Here is a 22,351-nt window from a genome sequence, read left to right on the forward strand (position 1 = left end):
GCTACAGGTGTGCATGGATGGGCCCCTGCATATAGTTTCACTGAGTTAAGAGTTGGTTATTAGTAATTATGTGCCAGGCACTGCACTGAGCACTTTGCACATGGTATCTGCACAGCAGGGCCTCAGACATGCCTGTGAGGGGGGAACAGGGACCATTCTCCACGTGGCCGTCCCTCACTCACAGTCACAGCAAGTCAGCAGCACCAGGATCCTACCTCTGGTCTCACAGCTCGCCATCCTAAGTCCCTTTTCTCCCCTTTCTGCCTGTGTCCCACCCCAGCCGGAGCTGGGGCAGGGGCTGAAGAGAAGGTGGAGCAGAAACGACTGAGGACTTGACTGCCGGGAGTCTTACGAAAGGGCTGGGTGACGGGGATGATGGTCACATAGGGATCGTTCTCAAGGTGCGTATACTTGTGACCGTACAATTTGCTCTCATCTGGCATCTCACCCCAGCCTCAGTGTCCAGAAGGGGGCACGGTAACCAGTCTGCGTCACGGGTGAGTAAGGCGGCACCCTGGAACCTGCTCTGCCCCATGAGAGTGTGGTGGCTCCTGCAGGGAGCCCTGCAGTGCCTGCTGGGGGTGCTGCTGGCTGAATGTTAGCCTCTTACACAAAGCATGGGGTCCTGCTGGAAAGTGAGAGAGGATGGCCTCAGTGTGGCCTAAGCCAGGCTTAGGATAGAGGCTGGACTTCGGCTCTCTGGCCACAAGCCATAGGCAGGGACCTGCACCTGGAAGAAAGCTGCCTGGTCCTTTGTAAATATTCCACAGCAAAATGCGCTTCAAAGACAAAGGCAGGCACAGCACAAAACCCCAAATTAGTCGATCTTAAGTACAGCAGCTGGTTTCAGTTTAATGATGTATTAGTTAGCTTTGCTATAGTAACAAACAACCCCCAAATCTCAGTGCTTATTACTACAACAAACATTTATTTCTCATTCATGTTACAGTCAATGGCTGCAGGCCAGCTGCTTCAGCTCTGCTCCATGTGTCTTAGCATCTGACACCCAGGCTAAAGGAACAGCCCCTCTCTGGGAAATATGTTCCCACGGCAGAGGGAAAAGAGCAAAAGCCTACCACGTGATGCTCTGTAAGCTCGGTCTGGACATGTCCACTCACATCCCTTTGCATCAGGAGCAGGGAAGTACACTCTTCGCTGGGGGACGGGGTGGGCAACGCAAGGTAAGGGTATATAAAATCCTCTAGGAAGGAGGAAGCAAAAAGCTGCAGACAAAAACACAACGTATGACAGTGACTCAACATACAAAAAGATTTCCCAGTTTAAAAGGCATAAAATTCTGAAATGTAAAAACTGTGACATACTGTCCAAGTATGTCACAGTTCTCCATACTGCAAAGATCAGGAAAAGTGACAAACATTTTAGGGGTTCTGGAGGACCCCAGTTTGTAGGTCTTTATAGATACAGAAACAGGACCTGGCTTTCCTGGCCCCATCTCACCCCAAGGGATCTACAGCATCCCCGCAGAGCAGCCGTCTGTGCTCGTGAAGTCACGGGAGGCCTGAGTCTCTCACCTCTGATACCTTACAATTACACGCATGGTTTGTGTATGTCTGCAGTGTGAGCCACAGCTTCTCTAAGGCCTCTGACTCCACAAAGGTTCAGAACCACGTCACTGGATTGTGAGTCAGCGTCCACAGACCAGTGAGTTCCTCAGGTCAGAGATGGAGGCTGGTGGGTAACACAGCTCACAGTGAGTCCAAGGATGTCATGACCAAGGCACGGAGTTTTGTACCAAGAGAGATGAGTGAAGACCAGCTGGAGCTCAGCACTCTGACCAGAGAGGCTGCAGTTCAGGAAGTCGGCAGCTCCTTCCCAACCACAATGCAGGGAAGGCCTGTCCCCAGGGTGACAGAAATAAACCGCTGGATTCTAGGAGTAGGTCCTGCTGATTCAAGTGTGCTAGACCCCAGGCTGAGGAGCAGGACGGGGGAGGAGGTCCAGGGGGCCTGGCTCTCACAGCACGGCCCGGTCACTTTACCTGGCGCACCTTTCTCCCCCGGAGATAATTCCTGCAAAAAGCAGAGGATCCTACACAGACCAAAAATGCTGGTGTCAGGGCTTTTACAAAGTACCTGCAGTGAACACAATAAAAGAGAGGGGTTAATTGAATTGCAATCTTAATCATCCATGGACCTTCCCAACAAGTCAAGGTGAACCTTTAGATATGAGTCAACATTAAAATGCAAGTTCAGCATATTTACTTGTTTGGTTGTTTATAAGTCTGCAAATTAGCATGACCCTCTCTCCCTTAGAACCTAGCGAGAACCCGTGGGCAAGTCCTATAGCATCATGTATGTCTATGGCTAAACGTGAAATAAAACAAGAACACGCTTTCAGTCCTTCATTCAACAGTGAGTGCCCAGGGTAAGCCAGGCCCCTTGCTGAAAACACACATTAAACAAAAAACAAAATTCACCATCCCTCTCTGGGGGGAGGGAGATAAATAATGACAGCAAGGCACAACTGTAGAAGCATCTGTGAGGTATGGTGTTAGCCCAAGGGACGTGATTCCCTCTATGGGAAAGGGGAATCAGGAAAGGCTTCCGGGAAGCTGCCATGTCTCAGCTTGCGTTAACTGAAAAAGGGGTAGAGACAGGGCATGGGGGAGCAAAAGCCAGGAGGTGCGGGCCACTAGAGCGTTTGCAGCTGTTGGGCATAAAGCAATGGAGTGGGCAGGCTAGGCAAGGCCTTAGCCTCCCGGGTCCAGGGGTGTTAGCAGCACCCCATGGAGTTGTATGGACACAGGAGCCTGTAGCTTGGCCCAGCACCCAGTTCAGGGTCTGAAGTTGCCAGTCACCCGTGCTAAGCCTCCTGCCTATGTTAGTCATTTAAAAAATAATCATTTCCAATGCATTTACACTTTCTGAGAAGCATGAAACTGGTTTTCCTCCACAAATCAGTCTGCTTTCTGTTTAGATTTCTCCCCCATTTTCTGGAAGACGGGGTAGAGTAGACCTTGGGCCTTTAAAGAATTCTGGGTAATCTAACAACTGAGAAAATGAACAGCTAAAAATCTGTCTATAAACTAGAAGGGAGACTTAGGGCCAGAAAAAAGTGATGCCAAGAGAAGTCACGGATCGTATCTGGAGAAACCTTCACCGCCTGCCTGCCAGGCCGAAGCAGAAGCATCAGGGCCAGCTGGACACCCACACCGAGTCAGTCAGCACACCACCAGCTCCCATCCCAGCGTGCCTCCTACACTTCTCTCCAATCCACCCTCTACTTCAGGCTTCACCACCGAAGAGTACACAAGCTCTGAACATTCCTTGGTAAATTTTACCTGAACACCCACTGGGGCTCCATACACCACCATCAGGATAGAGTTCGCGCTCCTTAGGGCATTCAGGGCTGCTGCGCACGGCCCTAACCTGGTCCTCCAGCCGCATTTCCTACCACGCCCAACCACCCTCGTTGCCCTAGCTCTTTTAGCGTAGATGCAAGACATTTCCTTCGCTCAAAGCTTAGGGAAAAGTAGCCCAAGAGTCACCTTACAAAGCTCCTGAGGGCATCCCTTAGAGTCCAGGAACACCCCAAAGCTGAAGAAAGAGACAACTGCCAAATCCAGCCGGCTGCCGCTGCGACTAACAAAGCTGCCCTCTCACAGCAAGACTGCCCCTTAGTCCATCAGAGCTCTGTGACTCCTACTCTCAAATACCTGAGAAACATGTAGGCAACAGCTATTATTCCCATTTTAGAGATGAGGAAACAGCCCCAGGGAGGCAGTACGTGCTCAGAGCCAAAGAGCCACTAAATGATGGTGTCTGACTTCAAGAGCCAATGCTCTTTCCATGTGACGATATCAGGGGACACAGGCACAATGAGGAATAGGAGGGCCATCCCAGCTGTTTTTGGTACAAAAGCCAGGCAGCTTCTTCTTTCTCAACCAGCCCCACTGACCTCTCCCTGAGGACGTCATGGCTGCAGTGCAGTGGGTTGAGTCATCACACTGCAACCTGTTTGGCCGATGGTCCAGGACAGTCTCTGTGGTCACTGTCTCACACAGTTTTGTATCCAGGGCAGAAGGGAGAGGAGTACAAGGCAAACACTCAGTGGTGGAACGAGAACCTGGCTGTATCCCTGGGATGGTACCTGAGCATCCTTCTTGGTCTACGCAGCCCCATGAAGGTGACTCACCTGGGGTGCTGCAGCACCTGCAGCAGGGTGCTCTTGGGAGGCACCCGGTACAGTTCTGACCTGTCGTCATCCTCAAAGTAGACCTGCAGGATGAACAGGGGAGCAGGACTCAGATACAAATAAAGGGCTTCAGCAGCACTAGGCATGTTGAGGCCAAGTCTGGGGAAACATTAAAGACATGCAACTGTTATTAGCTGAATGCCTCCCTTACAGAGTCGTGGAGTATAAAGCACTCAGTCCTCTCCCACGACACTAAGAAAGATATTACTGGCTCCATTTTCCAAAGACAGAACCAAGGCTCACAGAGGGGAAATAACTTACTGACTAAACCCAGCTAGTAAACAGAGGAGCCAAGACTGAAAGTCCAGGCCTATGAGCCTTCCCTTCCCTAACAATTCTGTGCAACAGCCATTAGGTGTGGGAAAAGAAAGCACTAGTGGCCCAGAGCAGGGGAAGAGAGATGTCCACACAAGGGACAGCCCTGTGCAGGTGTCAAAGCCCAAGTAGGTTGAGGAAGACATCTGCATAGGAGGGATGCTGGGGGGTGAGGGGTATCAGAGACCGGCCAGTGGAGATAGGTATCCTCATTGCGGACTGGCCAGCTAAGCAGGGTGAGAAGCGCAGCCACTCATGGAAGGCGGTGGCCTGCTGAGGGGAGTGAGGACCCACGCAAGATGAGGAAGAGATTCATGCAAGGTGGTTAAGCAGCGTGGGGTGACAGAGTGCATGTAGGATGAGGAGGGCACTGTGCTGAGGCAGCAGCCTGATGGGGGGGAGTCAGGAATCCAAGTGAGGTGAGGAAGGTTCCCCGAGGGAGAGGGGACACTGGTGGTGACAGGAGGGGGATTAAATACAGGGGGATTGATCAAACAAATAAATATATTAAGAATAATAGAAGTTACTGTTAAAAATATAGAAAGAGATAGTGTTGGATTAGAACTGGAGATACCAGTGAGAGCTCATACACACACATACACAGCATTGGAGCAGTGAGCACCCTCCGTCCCCTCACCCCTGTACTCATGAATATACCTACTACTTGACTTCTAAATATCATTTTCCACCAAAAAGAGCCAGGACCTCCTTGGGAAAAATGGCTGATTCTAGAGCTAAGGCAAGGAAAGCACAATTTGAGCCTTGAACATCTTGTGACAGAAAGCAAGAAGTGCTCTAAAAATGGAGACAAGTCAAAAGGACACAGAAGCAAATTTGAAGGCATTCCCACTGACCAAATCTGAGCATAACATAACCACAGTCATAGATTATAACTCAATGAATAAAGTAAGAAACCATAAACCCACTGATATAAATGATTATGTTGATGGTTTGATGAATAAGATATCTGTATCATTTCAAAGTACCTCCCTATAAAATACTAATTACAAAGGGGAAAAGAGTAACTTTACAGCAGAGAAGATTGGCAAACCCCTACCTCAATCAGGGGACTAAGGTGAACACCATCAGTAACGGGACATTTGAAATTATGTGCACCTGATGGGATGCAACAAGAATACAGCATTGCTTCTGTGATGTTCCAGTCAAATATACATAATCCAGGTCATGGTCACAAGGAAACACACTGATGGACTTTCCACAAAATAACTGGTTTGTAATCTTCAAAAGTGGTAACATCGGGCTTCTCTGGTGGCGCAGTGGTTGAGAGTCCACCTGCCGATGCAGGGGACACGGGTTTGTGCCCTGGTCCAGGAAGATCCCACATGCCGCGGAGCGGCTGGGCCCGTGAGCCGTGGCCGCTGAGCCTGCGCGTCCGGAGTCTGTGCTCCGCAACGGGAGAGGCCACAGCAGTGAAAGGCCCGCGTACCGCAAAAAAAAAAAAAACAGTGGTAAGATCAAGGAAGCTGACGGAAGACTGAGAAAGTCTTCCATAGGCTGAAGGAGACTAAAGGGACATGAGCACTAGATACAATACAATGTGGGATTCCTTTTGCTATAAAGAACACCGCTGGGGATAGGCAGAGGGGGATCAAGATGGTGGAACAGGAGGACGTGGAGCTCACCTCCCCCCACAAACATCAAAAATACATCTACATGTGGAACAATTCTCACAGAAAACTAACTGGAAACTGGCAGAAGATCTCCTATACAACCAAAGCTGCAAGAAAGATCTCCATGTGATTAGATAGGACAGAGGAAAAAAAAAGCATCAGGTTGGGACTGGCACCCCTGGGAGTGATCTGTAAGGAAGAGAAGGTCCACATGGATGGATCCTCACCCTGGGAAGCCCCCTTGACTGCTGGGAAATCTGCTGACACAGACAGAGGGGCTGGAGAAGCCTAGACTCTACTCGAGAGGAATGCGCGTGTGCTGGCTTGCTAACAATCAGGGTGGAGAGAGACCTGCACTTGAGGCTGCTGCCTCGCTGCACTTCCCAATCCAAAGGGGCCAGTGCCTCAGCCACACTCACTCCACACCACAGCCTGGTGTAAGATCACGGCAAAGATTCGGTCTAGCTGCGCAGAGACAGACCAGGGTGCTTGGGGTGTGATCTGAGCACAACGATGGAGACCACTGTCAGTGTACGCACCAGGGTGGCGGGCCAAACCAAGCAGACACCGTCAGTGCACACACCAAGCGGCACCACAAGAACACACAGCGGCTAAGCACTGAATCTCAGGTAGGCAGATCCTGGGAGAGGACTCAATCTAGCTACAGAGACAGCCTGGAAGGCCTGAGATGTGATTTGGGGTAGCTGCAAAACCCAATGTCAGCATCCGAACAGCAGTAGCAAGTCTAGCTGCAGCAGACATTGTCAGTGCGCACACCGGGCAGTGCCACAAGAACACACAGTGGCTAGGCGCTGAACCTTGGGCAGTCAGGCAGGCCCTGGGTGGGAGTATGCAGTGATGGTTTCCCGGTGGGAGCACCCTAGTTCTGCCCACTCCACACTGCACCTTAGCATCAGATCTGGAGTGGCCAGGTGCCGGGAGAGCTCTGCCACAGAGGCAACCCCAGGTCCCAGGTGGCAGCACGGCCACCTCAATTCCTGCAACCACAATGCCCTGACCCCCACTCCAGCCTACTCCACACCACAGCCTTGCACTAGATCTGGGACGAACAAAATGGAGAAAGGGACGTGACCTTGGGCTGCTTCTGAGTGAATCATGGATGCTTACACAGGTAGTGCACAAGTCCTCTGTGAGTACACGGGCCTCACCTGCTTCAGCAACCACCTCCTTTGGGGCAGGGCACACACTCAAGGGCAACAAAGCCTGAACCTGACCGTCATGGCTTCTATTCCAACAACGGAGGAGCAGACCCCGCCCCCGACAGGCCATGGAGCAAAGAGGAGGCCCCACCTCACATCCAACACAGGCTCTGGACACCGCAACACCAACCACACTCCCTATCAAGGGGATAACAGCCAGCACACTCTGATGAAAGACGTGGCAGGCATCCATTCCAAAACCAGCCCTCACACCAAAAATATTGGACACACAGTCTACACAGGGACACTCCTACATAAAAACGCCCTTTTAAGACCACAACAGATAACTGTTTTCCTAAATTCATAGAAACAGTGAAAGTTAAGTAAAATGAAAAACCAGAGGAACCACTCCCAATTAAAAGAACAGGAGAAATCCCCTGAAAGAACAAATAATGAAACAGACCTCACCAGTCTATAAGACCCCAAGTTCAAAAAGGAAGTAATAAAAATGCTAAAGGAGGGGCTTCCCTGGTGGCGCAGTGGTTTGAGAGTCCACCTGCCGATGCAGGGACACGGGTTCGTGCCCCAGTCCGGGAGGATCCCACATGCTGCGGAGCGGCTGGGCCGTGAGCCATGGCTGCTGAGCCTGCGCGTCTGGAGCCTGTGCTCCGCAACAGGAGAGGCCACAACAGTGAGAGGCCCGCGTACCGTAAAAAAAAAAAAAACAATAGAAAAGAGCAATAAAAGCAAGAGCTGGCTTTTGAAAAGATAAACAAAATCAGCATACTTCTAGCCAGGCTCAACAAGAAAAGAAAGGACCTAATTAAACAAAATGAGAAATGAAAGAGGAGAAATAACAACTGATACCACAGAAATACAAAAAAATCATAAGAGTTTACTATGAACAGTTATATGCCAACAAATCGGACAAGCTAGATGAAATGAACAAGTTCCTAGAAACATACAGCCTGCCAAAACTGAGTCAAGAAGAAACATAATTTGAACAGACCAATCACTAGAAATGAAATAGAATGTTAATTAAAAAATCTCTCTGCAAACACAAGTCTAGGACCAGACAGCTTCATTAGCAAATTCTACCAAACAAACAAAGAACTTACACCTATCCTTCTCAAACTATTTCAAAAACTTGAAGAGGAGGGAAAACTCCCAAATTCATTCTATGAAGCCACCATCACCATGATACCAAAACCAGACAAAGACTACAAGAAAATTACAGTCCAGTATCTTTGATGAATACAGATGCAAAAATCCTCTACAAAATATTAGCAAACCAAATCCAACAACACATAAAAAGGATCATACACCATGATCAAGTTGGATTCATTCCAGGGCCACAAGGATGGTTCAACGTACGCAAATCAATGTGATACACCACACTAACAAAAGGAAGACAAAAACCATGTGATCATCTCAAGAGACACCAGAAAAGCATTTAACAAAATTCAACATCCATTCATGATAATGTTCCCTCTATACCTACTCACCAAAGTAGGTACAGAGGGAACATATCTCAACGTGATAAAAGCCATTTATGACAAACTCACAGCCAATGTAATACTCAATGGTGAAAAGCTGAAAGCCTTCCCACTAAATTTTGGAATAAGACAAGGATGCCCACTCTCACCACTTCTATTCAACATAGTATTGGAAGTCTTAGCCACAGCAATCAGATAAGAAAAAGAAAGAAAAGGTATCCAAATTGGAAGGGAAGAGGTAAAACTGTCACTATTTGGAAATGACATGATACTCTATATAGAGAACCCTAAAGTCTCCACACAAAAACTATTAGAATAAATGAATTCAGCAATGTAGCAGGATACGAGATTAATATACAAAAATCTGTTGCATTTCTTTACACTAACAATGAAATATAAGTTAAAAAAATCCCATTTAAAATCACATCAAAAAATAAAATAAAACACCTAGGAATAAACATAAGCAAGGAGGTGAAAGACCAATATGCTGAAAACTATAAAACACTGATAAAGGAAATTGAAGATTCAAAGAAACGGAAATATATTCCACGCTCTTGGATTGAAAGAATATTGTTAAAATGTCCATGCTACCATAAGCAATCTACTCATTTAATGCAATCCCTATCAAAATACCTATGACTGGGACTTCCCTGGTGGCTCAGTGGTTAAGACTCTGTGCTCTCAATGCAGGCAGCCCAGGTTCAAACCCTGGTCAGGGAACTAGATCCCACATGCATAGTGCAACTAACAGTTCACGTGCCACAACTAAGAAGCCCACAAGCCGCAACTAAGGAGCCAGTGAGCCACAACTAAGGAGCCTGCCTGCTGCAACTAAGACCTGGTGCAACCAAATATATATATATATATATATATATACACACACACACACACACACACACACACACACACACACACACACACACACATATATATATATATAAAGTGCTAAAAAAAAGTACCCATGACATTTTTCACAGAACCAGAATAATCCTAAAATTTATATGGAATCACAAAAGACTAAGAATTGCCAAAGCAATTCTGAGGAAAAAGAAGAAAGCTGGAGGAGTAACCCTTCCAGATTTCAGTCTATGCCACAGAGCTACAGTAATCAAAACAGCATGCTGGACTTCCCTGGTGGTGCAGTGGTTAAGAATCTGCCTGTTTGGGACTTCCCTGGTGGCACAGAGGTTAAGAATCCACCTGCCAATGCAAGGGACACGGGTTCGAGCCCTGGTCCAGGAAGATCCCACATGCCATGGAGCAACTAAGCCCATGTGCCACAACTACTGAGCCTGCGTGCCACAACTACTGAAGCCTGCATGCCTAGAGCCTGATCTCTGCAACAAGAGAAGCCACTGCAATGAGAAGCCCATGCACTGCAACAAAGAATAGCCTTGCTCGCCACAACTAGAGAAACCCCACGTGCAGCAACAAAGACCCAACGCAGTCAAAAATAAATAAATAAAAAATTTTAAAAATTAAAAAAAAAAAAAGAATCTGCCTGCCAATGCAGGGAACAAGGGTTCAAGCCCTGGTCCGGGAAGATCCCACATGCCGCAGAGCAACTAAGCCCGTGCACCACGACTACTGAGCCTGTGCTCTAGAGCCTGTGAGCCACAACTACTGAGCCCGTGTGCCACAACTACTGAAGGCTGTGCACCTACAGCCCATGCTCCGCAACAAGAGAAGCCACTGCAATGAGAAGCCCACGCACTGCAAGGAAGAGTAGCCCCCGCTCAACACAGCTAGAGAATGCCTGTGCGCAGCAATGAAGACCCAACACAGCCAAAAATAAACAAAACAACACAAAAAACAGCATTGTGGGCTTCCCTGGTGGCGCAGTGGTTGAGAGTCCGCCTGCCGATGCAGAGGACACGGGTTCGTGCCCCGGGTCCGGGAGGATCCCACATGCCGCGGAGCGGCTGGGCCCGTGAGCCATGGCCGCTGAGCCTGCGCGTCCGGAGCCTGTGCTCCGCAACGGGAGAGGCCACAACAGTGAGAGGCCCGCGTACCGCAAAATAAATAAATAAATAAATAAAAACAGCATTGTACTGGCACAAAAACAGACATAGAGCTTAATGGAACAGAACAGAGAGTTCAGAAATAAACCCACACACCTACAGTCAATTAATCTACGACAAAGGATGCAAGAATATACAATGGAGAAGACAGTTTCTTCAGCAAATAGTGTCGAGGAAAGCTGGACAGCTACATGTAAACCAATGAAATTAGAACATTCCCTCACATCATATACAAAAATAAACCCAAAATGGTTTTCAGATCTAAATATAAAACATGACACCATAAAACTCCTAGAAGAGAACACAGGCAAAACGTTATCTGACACAAATCGTAGCAATATTTTCTTAAGTCTCCCAAGGCCAAAATATAAAACCGAAAATAAACAAATGGGACCTAATCAAACTTAAAAGCTTTTTCACAGCAAAGGAAACCATCAACAAAATGAAAAGACAACCTATAGAATGGGAGAAAATATCTGCAAGTGATGCAACTGACAAGGGGTTAATATCCAAAACATACAAACAGCTCATACAACTCAGTATCAAACCCAGTCAAAAACAGGCAGAAGACCCAAATAGACATTTCTCCAAAGAAGACATACAGATGGCCAACAGGGACATGAAAAGATGCTCAACATCGTTAAGTATTAAAGAAATGCAAATCAAAAACCACAATGAGGTATCACCACACCTCAGTCAGAATGGCCATCACTAAAAAGTCTACAAATAGGGCTTCCCTGGTGGCGCAGTGGTTGAGAGTCCGCCTGCCGATGCAGGGGACGCGGGTTCGTGCCCCGGTCCAGGAAGATCCCACATGCTGCGGAGTGGCTGGGCCCGTGATCCATGGCCGCTGACCCTGCGCGTCCGGAGCCTGTGCTCCGCAACGGGAGATGCCACAACAGTGCGAGGCCCGTGTACCGCAAAAAAAAAAAAGTCTACAAATAATAAATGCTGGAAAGGGTGTGGAGAAAAGGGAACCCTCCTACACTGTTGGTGGGAATGTAAATTGGTGCAGCCACTATGGAAAACAGTATGGAGGTTCCTTAAAAAACTAAAAATAGAGTTACCATATGATGCAACAATCCCACTCCTGGGCATATGTTCAGAGAAAACTCTAACTCGAAAAGATACATGCACACCAATGTTCACAGCAGCACTATTTATAATAGCCAAGATTGGAAACAACCCAAGTGCCCATTAACAGATGACTGGCTTAAGAAGATGTGGTATATATACACAATGGAGTATTACTCAGCCATTAAAAAGAATAAAATATTGCCTTTTGCAGTAACATGGATGGACCTAGAGAATATTATACTTAATGAAGTAAGTCAGACAAAGGCAAATAGTATATGATATCATTATGTGTATCTAAAATTAATACAAATAAATCTACATACAAAATAGAAAGAGACTCACAGGCACAGAAAACAGTCTTATGGTTACCAAAGTGGGGGGTGGGGAGGATAAATTCGGAGTATGGGATTAACAGATACAAACTACTATACATAAAATAGATAAGCAACAAAGATTTACTGTACAGCACATGGAACTATATTCAATATCTTAAAATAACCTATAATGGAAAATAATCTGAAAAAATATAATTGAATCACTGCTGTACACCTGAAACTAACACAATACAGTAAATCAACTATACTTCAATTAAAAGAAATTTTTTTAAAAATTAGTAGTGTGTGCCAAAAAAAAAACAACAACATTACTGGGGGAAAATTTGTGAAAACTGATGGAGTCTGAGGATTAGCTGGTAAGAGTGTGTTAAAGATAATTTCCTGATTTTGATGATTGACTGGAATCATGAAAGAAAATGTCCTTTTTGCAGGAAATAGACACTTAAGTATTCAGGAGTGATGGGGCATCAGTTGGCATCTTACTCTCAAACAGTTAGAAGATAAATTCTTTGTTCTGTAAAGTTGTGATTATTTTTTTTTTAAGTTGCAACAATGGAATGTTATTCAGCCTTGAAAAAGAATAAGATTCTGACCCATGCTCAACATGATGAATCTTAAAGACATTACACCAAGTGAAATAAGCCAGATACAAAAGGATAAATACTGTCTGATTCCACTTATATGAGAGAGAAATTCAGAGACAGAGAGTAGCAGGGTAGATGCTATGGGCTGAGGGGAAGGGAAAATAGGGAGTTATTGATTAATGGGCATGGAGTTTCAGTTTAAGATGATGAAAACGGAGACAGATGGTGGTGATGGTTGTAAAACAATGTGAATGTACTTAACACTATTGAACTGTGCACTTAAAATGGTTAAAATGATAAATTTTATGTTTTTTATATTTTACCACGATTTTTTTTTAAAAAGGCAGTGAAACCTCACTGCACTCCCTGTTCCTCCCCACCCCAATTCCCATAGAGGAACAAAATAAAACTTCTCTTACCTCTAAATTATCAGGGCAGTATTTTTGCTCTAAATCCCAAGAGGGCGTTTCACCAAACATCACCATTAGATGATCAATAAATCTAAGGAGATATAACATGTATTTCTGGGTATCAATAACTCATAATATGTTTTCCTACATCCCATGCCCTGGACACCAATTCACAGAGATATCAAGAATGTATATAAATCATGAAATGCAGGCTTAATCCATTTTGACAGCAGTGCCCAAAATGTGTGTATCACTTGTCCTATCATGACATAGTAATTCTCTTTAAACTGACTCAGGATTAACAATATTCTTATATTCAGCCACATTCTAAGCATTAACCCTATGAAATCACATGTTAAAATCGCCAGACATACGTTTTCTAATAAATATACCCTTCAGTTCTATGCAGGTACTACCTCCAATGATTTCATCTCTCACGAGACAAGTACCAGCGCTTGACAAACACTGTACTGTGGTCTGTCACTGCAAAGCTACTTAGTAAAAGGAGAAATCAGCTATGGAATAGAGAGGTTATACCAACCAGACTGTGTAAAACCCTCTAAAACTATTCTCTTTCCTCCACAACTAAAAATCCACCTGTCCATTCTGCGGAGACAGCAGGGAAGAGCACGCAAGCATAGCAAAGGGCTCTTGGGGAAGGAAGTACCTGGAGTCCTCGTGAAAAGCAGAGATGAAGTCTGACTGGGCATACTCTGGGTACAGAAAGAGCACAGGCCAGCTCAGTCTTCCCCCATCATCTACACTCAGCCTGGCTCCGTAGAGGTTCTCAGAAGTGAGCCCGTTCAGGATGAGCTCACCGAGACCTTCTGAGGCTGAATCTTCATCCTCTCCAGCAGCTTCAGACACTAGCCTGATGTTCCTAGCCTGGGTTAAAAAAAGAAAACACACACCTTATGTGTGGAAGGATGCACACTCATTTCACTAAAACAAGGAAACCATAACACTGTGAGCTCCCTGAGAGCCAGCTCTACACATGATTCGTCTTTATTATCCCTGAGACTTGTTTAACTCACCTTTACTGGGCATCTACCACATGCTAGACTCTGTCTAGCATGCTAGACATGAGCTAGACATGGTAATAAGTACAACATAAGGTAAGAAGTAAAGCTGTGGAACTGCAGACCGTGAATAATTAATTCAGCCTGGGGTCTGGAGGGGACTGGGGGATGCTAGGCCTTGAACAATGACTTTGAAAAGCAGAAAAGTTGGGGGGCAGGGGAGTGGGAAGGACATTCTACCCCAAGTAACAGCCAAGGAACAGCATGTGCAAAGGTACAGAAAAGATGCAGAGAGAGGCATGTACAAACATGGCAAACGTTTCCATTTAGCTAGGACATGGGATAATAAAAATAATGCATACATTGACTTAATCTTGATTGTCTCATAGAAACAAGGATAAATCAAAGGTCTGAATAGTAGAGTCACCTCTTACGTATGTTGTGTGGAGGCTCCTAAGGCTAACACACTAGAGGAAAATGATATGTAATCAAAATTACCTTGATGGTATCTCCGAAATCAGGGGTTGGCAAACTTTCCCTTAAAGGGTCGGATAAGAAATATTTTAGGTTTTGCGGGCCAAATGGTCTCTGTTGATATTACTCAACCCTGCCACTGTAGTGTGAAAACAGCCATTGCTAAGACATACACAAACAGGCAGGGCTGTAAGCCACTGGCTGCAGCTTGCTGACCTCTGCTTTAAGCCACTAAAGTGTAGTATATACGGCTTTGTTTATATTACTCTTGAGATTAATTCTTAAGTACACTGAAGTTTGAGATGCACGGTTAAAGGAGAGAACCAAAATAGGTCTGTATGCAAATGTCTGGGCATTCCAATATTCTACAGTTTAGAAAATGACCAAATCCCTCTGGAGTATTCCCTTCTGTTTAATCTGTTAATGTGTTAACAGATTCTTTGTTGTGCGGAGGAACTAGTGGAGTGCGTCTTAGAACTGTGACGTTCTCAAAGTCAACAAGTAATTTAAATAGGCACATAATTTAACTCAGCAAAGAATGAAACCAAGAACCTAACCAAGAACCTACCCCGCAATCTCATAGCCAGTATTACCTCCCCTGAGCAGCCGAGGCTCAAAGTGACTTGTGAAAGCAAGATTTGGATCAGACGACATTCATTTAAAATGCAGTAAAGAGAGGGAAGGGGAGATAGAATTTTGTGTTGTTGTTATAGTTAGAAGAGCTACATCCTAAAAGTTCACTTTCTCAGGATGCAGTATAACACAGGGGCTGAGAGCAAGGACCTGGCTCTGACACATATCGGCTGTGTGAGGTTTCTTCATATCCCTGAGACTATGTGCTCATCTAGCAAAAACAGGAGCAAGAAGACCTACCCCAGAAGGCTACTGTGAAGATTAGAAAATGCTTAACCGAAAGCTACTAAATTCAGTATATGTTACCTGAAACCAATACATGCATGCAAGTGAGAGAGCTGACTGAACTCAGAAGGTCTGACTTGTCACACTGCTTCACCAAAAGCAGAAAGAAAATGTACAACTAATTCAGGTGAAGCATTCCCAGAAACGTTCCCAACAGGCTTCAGGATTAGTGGATTTCACAAGACCAGAAGGGCCTAAAGTTTGAGAACTCACCATGATGGCCTGGAGTAAAGCCTCATTCTGATTCTGCTCCTTCTTTTCTTTCAGCTTTGCTTTCCTTATATCCCTCTGTTCAGTTCGCTGAAAATGAAATTCAGATACATCAGCTCTAGAGAACTTGCCTCCACTTGTTACCCCAGCCTGATCCTAAATAGCTATCTCTGGTCTCTATTCAACCCAGGCTCCTGTATATCAAGGGATACCAGTGGCTGGATTCAGTTCAATAAACATTTAAGGAGCACATATCTGGATGCCAGGACCAGTGGCAGCAAAAATGTTAAAATCTACCCAAGGAGCTCATAGTCCAGAGGGGGACAGACATGTAAAAAGGTCTACGTGTCAGCCTGGTGGTATGAACTGAGTGCTATGATACCCAGAGAAGGGAGTGACTGATTCTGCCCCATCGAGGAGGTGGGTTTAGACAGAAACCAGATGAAAGGGAGAGGGCATTCTTGGTAGAGGGACTGACATCAGGGCCAATGGGGCATTTAAACTTCTCTGTTATGGCTGGGGTTTAGGAAAACACAATGGAAAAACCCAGGCCAACAACTTATCAGAGGCTCTGCCTTTTGCACAATTACAGTCCATGAGAGAAAAATACCACCAGTCTACTTCATCTGGCAGAAATATAATTTAGATTTCCTTTTCCTGCTAATCTACCCAAAGCTAGGTGATCGTACTCCTACCTACCCTCAGGATTGTGATTAGTAGGGGCCAACTTTTTCTGTAAACGGCAGTAAATATTTTAGGCTTTGCAGACCATGTATGGTCTCTGTCGAACATTATCTAGCTTTGTTGTTGCTTTGTTTGTTGTTCATAACCCTCTAAAAATATGAAAAACATTCTTGGTTCACAGAATGTACAAAAACAGAACAAAGGCTGGATTTGGCCTGTGGGTCAGTTTGCTGAGCCCTGCTCTAAAATATAGCACCAACCATCCCTTATCCTCCCCACAAGGGCTAACACAGATCTTCTTTTTCTTATGAACAAAGTCTACCCTTTCAGGAGACAACGGCTGATAATTCTTGGCCATCCTTCTCCAATCCAGTCTGCCAAGAGCTGCAAAACTCCCTTCTGCTGTTAGGAAGTTTGATTGTACTACCAAGAGTAATCAAACCCATGGATACCACTAGAACTATGTCCAATTCTGCCTTCACAGTTGAGCTACACTGGACCACAGTGTCTGGTCCACATTAGAGAATGATTAAGATGGATGATTAAGGGTGACTTGTATTCTGTCCCATGTTATTTTTCCTCTTGACTTACAGATGCAAGTGCGAGGATGTGATTTCCCTGCTGTCTCACCTGAAGTTTGGGGTCTTGCAGCCCGCATAAAGCCCACATAACCCCTAGGTCAGAGGAGTCCTGAACTGTGAAGTTTGCTGCCCCTTTATATACGTAAAAAAAGTCAACACTGTTGAGAATTTAAGTGTATAGTTAGATGAGTTTTGACAAATGTATACCCTGAGTACCCAACACTCCAATCAAGATAGAGAACATTCTAGAAAGTTCCCTCATACCTCTTTGCAGTCCATCACCCTCCCATCCCATCACTGATAGGTCTGTTTCTTTTCATTACCAAGTCATATTCCATTGTTTGAATATACCACACTTTGCTTATCTATTCTCCTGTTGATGGACACAAGGGCTGTTTCTGGATTATTATGAATAAAATTGGCTACCAACATTCTTATACATGTTATGAACATGTTTTCATTTCTCTTAGCTAAATACTTGGAGTAAAATTGCTGAGTCATAGAATAGGAATATAAAACTGACAAACTGATTTCCAAAGTGGTTTATATCCCACTGACAATTTACGAAAGTTCCAGCTCCTTCACATCTCTGCCAGTATTAGGTACTGTCAGTCTTGTGAACTGGGATCGCACTGATGTTTAAGTTGCATTCTCCCCCCACATGACTAATGATACTATGTATATTTTTATGTGCTACTGTAAATCTTTTGAGAAGTGTCTGTTTCTTTGCAAAATTAAAAAATTTTTTCATATTGAATAGATTTCTTTATGTATTCTGGATACAAATCCTTTGTTTAGATATACAGTTGACCCTTGAACAACACCAGGGTTAATCCATGCATAACTCATAGTCGGCCCTCTGTATCCTCTATTTCTCCACATCCTCAGGTCCAACCAACCATGAACCACCCACGTAGTTCTGTGGTATTTACTATTGAAAAATATCCACATATAAGTGGACGTGCGCAATTCAAACCCCTGTGGTTCAAGGATCAACTGTATGTAATACAAATATTTTCTCCCATTCCATGGCTTGCCTTTTAATCTTCTTATTGATGTATTTTATAGAATAGAAAATTTTCAGTTTTGACCAAGTCCAATTTATCAATATTTTTTTATTTCATGGTTAGTATATATTTAAAAAAATTTTTTTAATTGAGGTGAAATTCACATGACATAAAATTAACCATTTTGAAGCATACAATTCAGTGGCATTTAGTACATTCACTTTATTGTGCAACCATCACCTCTATCAACACCCTAAAAAGAAATCTCAAGCCCATTAAGCAGTCACTCAACATTTCCCTCTTCCCCCGAACCCTGGCAACCACTAATGTGCTTTCTCTCTCTACAGATTTATGTATTTTGGATGTTTCATATACATGGAATTATACAATATGTGTTCTTTTGTATCTGCCTTCTTTCCCTCAGCATGGTATTTTTGAGGTTCGTCTACACTGTGGCATGTATCGGTACTTCATTCCTTTTTACAGTACTTTATTCCTTTTTTTCTCCCATCTATCTACCATGATGGACATTTAGATTGTTTCCATGTTTTGGCCATTATGAATATTGTTGCTATGTTCATTCACGTACAAGTATTTGTTTGAATATTTGGTTTCAATCCTTTTGGGTATATACCTAGGAGTGGAAGTGCTGGGTCATACGGTAATTTTATGGTTAATTTTTTTAGGAACTGTCAAACTGTTTTCCATAGTGACTGTACCATTTTACATTCCCACCAGCAACTTATGAGGGTTTCAATTTCTCAACATCTTCATCATTTGTTATCTTCCTTTAAAAAAAAATTAGAGCCATCCTAGTGGGTATGAAATAGTATCTCACTGTGGTTTTGATTTACATTTCCTTAATGACTAATGATGCTGAGCATCTTTCATGTGTTTGTCGGCCATTTTTGTATATTTAGTGACATCTAGTCAGATCCTTTGCCCACTTAAATAATTGGGTTGTCTTTTTAATTATTGACATGTTAAGAGTCTGTTACATATTCTAGATAAAAGTCTCTTACAGATATATGATACAAATATTATCTCCCATTCTGTGGGTGGTCTTTTCACTTTCTCAATGGTGTTTTTGGAAGAACAAAAGTTTTTAACCTTTGATGAAGTCCAGTTTACCTATTTTTCCTTTTGTTGCTTACGTGTTTTGTGTCATATCTAAAACAATTGCCTAACCCAAGGTCATGAAGATTCACGCTGATGTTTTCCTCTGAGAGTTTTACAGTTTTTTTTTTTTTTTTTTTTTGCATTACGCGGGCCTCTCACTGTTGTGGCCTCTCGCGTTGCGGAGCACAGGCTCCGGACGCGCAGGCCCAGCGGCCATGGCTCACGGGCCCGTGTGTGTGTGTGTGTGTGTGTGTGTGTGTGTGTGTGTGTGTGTGTGTGTGTGTGTGTGTGTGTGTGTGTGTGTGTGTGTGTGTTAGGGTCCAAGTTCATCCTTTGTGTGTGTGTGTGTGTGTGTGTGTGTGTGTGTGTGTGTGTGTGTGTGTGTGTGTGTGTGTGTGTGTGTTAGGGTCCAAGTTCATCCTTTTGCCCAGTTGTCCCAGAATCATTTGTTGAAAAGACTATTCCTTCCCCATTAAATGGTCTAGGTACCCTTGTTGCAAATCATCTATATATAAATGTGAGGGTTTATTTCTGAGCTCTCCATTCTATTATATTGATCTATATGTCTATCTTTACACCAGTACCACAATGTCTTTATTACTATAGCTTTATAGTAAGATTTGAAATTGGGAATTTTGAGTTCTCTAACTTTATTTTTGTTTTTCAGGATTGTTTTGGCTATTCTGGGTCCCTTGAATTTCCACGTGAATATTACAATCAGCTTGTCAATATTCTTCAAATAAACTAATTGAAATTTTGAGGAAGATTACACTGAATTTGTACACCAATTTAGGGAGTACTGTCATCTTAACAATATTAAGATCTGATCCATGAGGGACTTCCCTGGTGGTCCAGTGGTTAAGAATCCACCTTCCAATGCAGGGGATGTGGGTTTGATCCCTGGTCGGAGAACTAAGTTCCCACATGCTGTGGGGCAACTAAGCTCGCGTGCTGCAACTACTGAGCACAAGGGAAACCACTAGAGACCCCACACGCCACAACTAGAGAGAAGCCCACATGCCACAAGGAGCCCATGCACTGCAGCAGAGGATCCCGCATGCTGCAGTGACAATCCCAACAAAGATCCTGCGTGCTGCAACTAAGACCTAACGCAGCCAAAAATAAAATAATAAATTTTTTTTTAAAAAGATCTGATCCATGAATATGGGATGTCTTCCCATTTATTTAGGTTTAATTTCTTTCAACAATGTTTTGTATTTTCAAAGTGTAAATTTTACGCTACTTTTGTTAAATTTATTCCTAAATATTTTATTCTTTTTGATGCTATTGTAAATGGAATTTTCTTAATTCCACATTTGGAATGTTCATTAAAAGTGTATAGAATACAGCTGATGGGTGTATTCTGACATATCCTACCAGCTTGGTGAACTAATTTACTAGTTCCAATAGTTTAGTGGATTCTTTAGGATTTTCTATATATAAGCTCATATCATTTACAAATAGAGTTTTACTTCTTCCTCTCCATCATTTCTGAAGGATAAGTTTGCTGGATATAGAATTCTTGGTTGACAGTCTTTTTCTTTCAGCACGTTTCATGTCATCCCACTGCCCTTTGGCTAACATGGCTTCTGATGAGCAATCAGGTATTAATTTTATTGAGGATCTCTTATATATGAAGAGTCACTTCTCTTTTGATGCTTTGAAGATTCTCTTGTCTTTGACTTTTAACAGTTTGATTATGATGTGTCTGGATATAGATTTAAGTATATCTTACTTGGTGTTTGTTAAGCTTCTTGGGGAGAGTAGCTTACTATTTTCCATCAATCTGGGAAGTTTTCAGCTGTTACTTCTTCAAATATTCTTTTGCCCCTTTCTCTCTCTGTTCTGGGACTCTCATTATGCCTATGATATGCTTGATGGCATCCCATAAGTCTCTCAGTCTCTCTTCATCTTTCTTTGTTCTTTTTTCTTTCTATTCCTCAGACTGAGTAATCACAATTGACCTATCTTCAAAGTTCTATTCTTGAACCCCTTAGTGAATTTCTCATTTCAGTTGTTAATTTTTCTTTAATGATATTCCCTATTTGGTGAGTGTTGCCATGTATTTTTTTAAGTTCTTCAAACATTGTTTCCTTTTGTTTTGTGGACAAAGAATGTCAACTGCCATTTCAGTAAACAAAAGATGTTGTAGTCATAAAGCCATCAGCCACTGTAGCCACCCCTGAGAGCACACCCTGAGGGAATTCAGGATGGAAAAAAGAGAATACTAGCCCTAGATATTTATGGTGCATATCAAAGGAATAATTTCAATGAGCCCAGACTTTTACATCTTCTCATACATAGAAAAGTGCTAAATTCTTTAACTTGAAATGTGTGTTTCTTTAATTAGCAGTAATCTTTTGATGTCCCACTACATGTGGAACAGTCCTTCAGAGCTATATGAGAGTCTGTATCCCAGGCTTAAGTCCTCAGTAACTCTGCTGAATAAAACATAATTCTCAACTTCTAGATTGTGCTTTTTTTTTTTCAGTTGACAGTTTTGGTGACCACAAAGGGACTCAGGGCAGACTTCTCTGCTTCACCTGACCTCTACAAGGAGCTGGAGTCTTGGTACCAGCAGAGGCCTCTTGTGCCCATCTGCCTCAGAGTCCAAACAAATTTGGGTGAGTCTCTCTTGGTTCTCAGATCTCCCAATTATTGGCTGTGAGTTTTATTCGGTTGTATATAACCAGTATCTGGCTCCCCAGCTGAAAGATACTGGGGGAGCCCAGTTGAAAGATAACAGGAAAAAGTACATCCTGGTTTGAAGACACTGCAAGTTGCTCAGTCAAGAGATACTGAGTGATCCGGACTGTGTGATTGGGTGAGAGGCTGGCCTAATATCTTTTCTAAATGAGGGGCATCAGAAAGCCAGCCTCCAACTAACACCCTAGCCAGGTTTATGTACATACAAAACTTGTACTTACTTAGTTGGTAATTAAAGGAAATCTCACCCTGAAAATGGCCAAGATGAGGTTCTTTTATTGTGTTTGCAGTTAAGTTAGAGAAAGACAGCTTGATAAAACATCTTTGCAGAATTCTGACCTTAAAGAAACAAAAGCCCTTCTAGAGGGAACTTGCATTTCTCTCCCTGT

The 22,351-nt window shown here is 43.8% G+C and overlaps 1 protein-coding gene across 2 annotated transcripts in view; it reads right to left on the minus strand.

Annotated features, from left to right (window-relative positions):
- Positions 1–905: 905 nt before the first annotated feature.
- Positions 906–22,351, minus strand: part of TTC4 (tetratricopeptide repeat domain 4) — a 39,050-nt gene continuing 17,604 nt past the window's right edge. For both annotated transcript variants that reach the window (XM_033435429.2, XM_004273807.4), the window contains exons 6-10: positions 15,869–15,955; positions 13,912–14,129; positions 13,254–13,335; positions 4,156–4,238; positions 906–2,093 (exon numbers count right to left, since the gene is read on the minus strand). In XM_033435429.2, coding sequence (XP_033291320.1) covers positions 1,991–2,093; positions 4,156–4,238; positions 13,254–13,335; positions 13,912–14,129; positions 15,869–15,955 — 573 coding nt within the window. In that variant the 3' untranslated portion in view covers positions 906–1,990. The remainder of the gene's footprint in view (positions 2,094–4,155; positions 4,239–13,253; positions 13,336–13,911; positions 14,130–15,868; positions 15,956–22,351) is intronic.

The sequence above is a fragment of the Orcinus orca genome, chromosome 1 (genome assembly GCF_937001465.1).
Source record: "Orcinus orca chromosome 1, mOrcOrc1.1, whole genome shotgun sequence".
Classification (NCBI taxonomy): Eukaryota; Metazoa; Chordata; class Mammalia; order Artiodactyla; family Delphinidae; genus Orcinus; species Orcinus orca.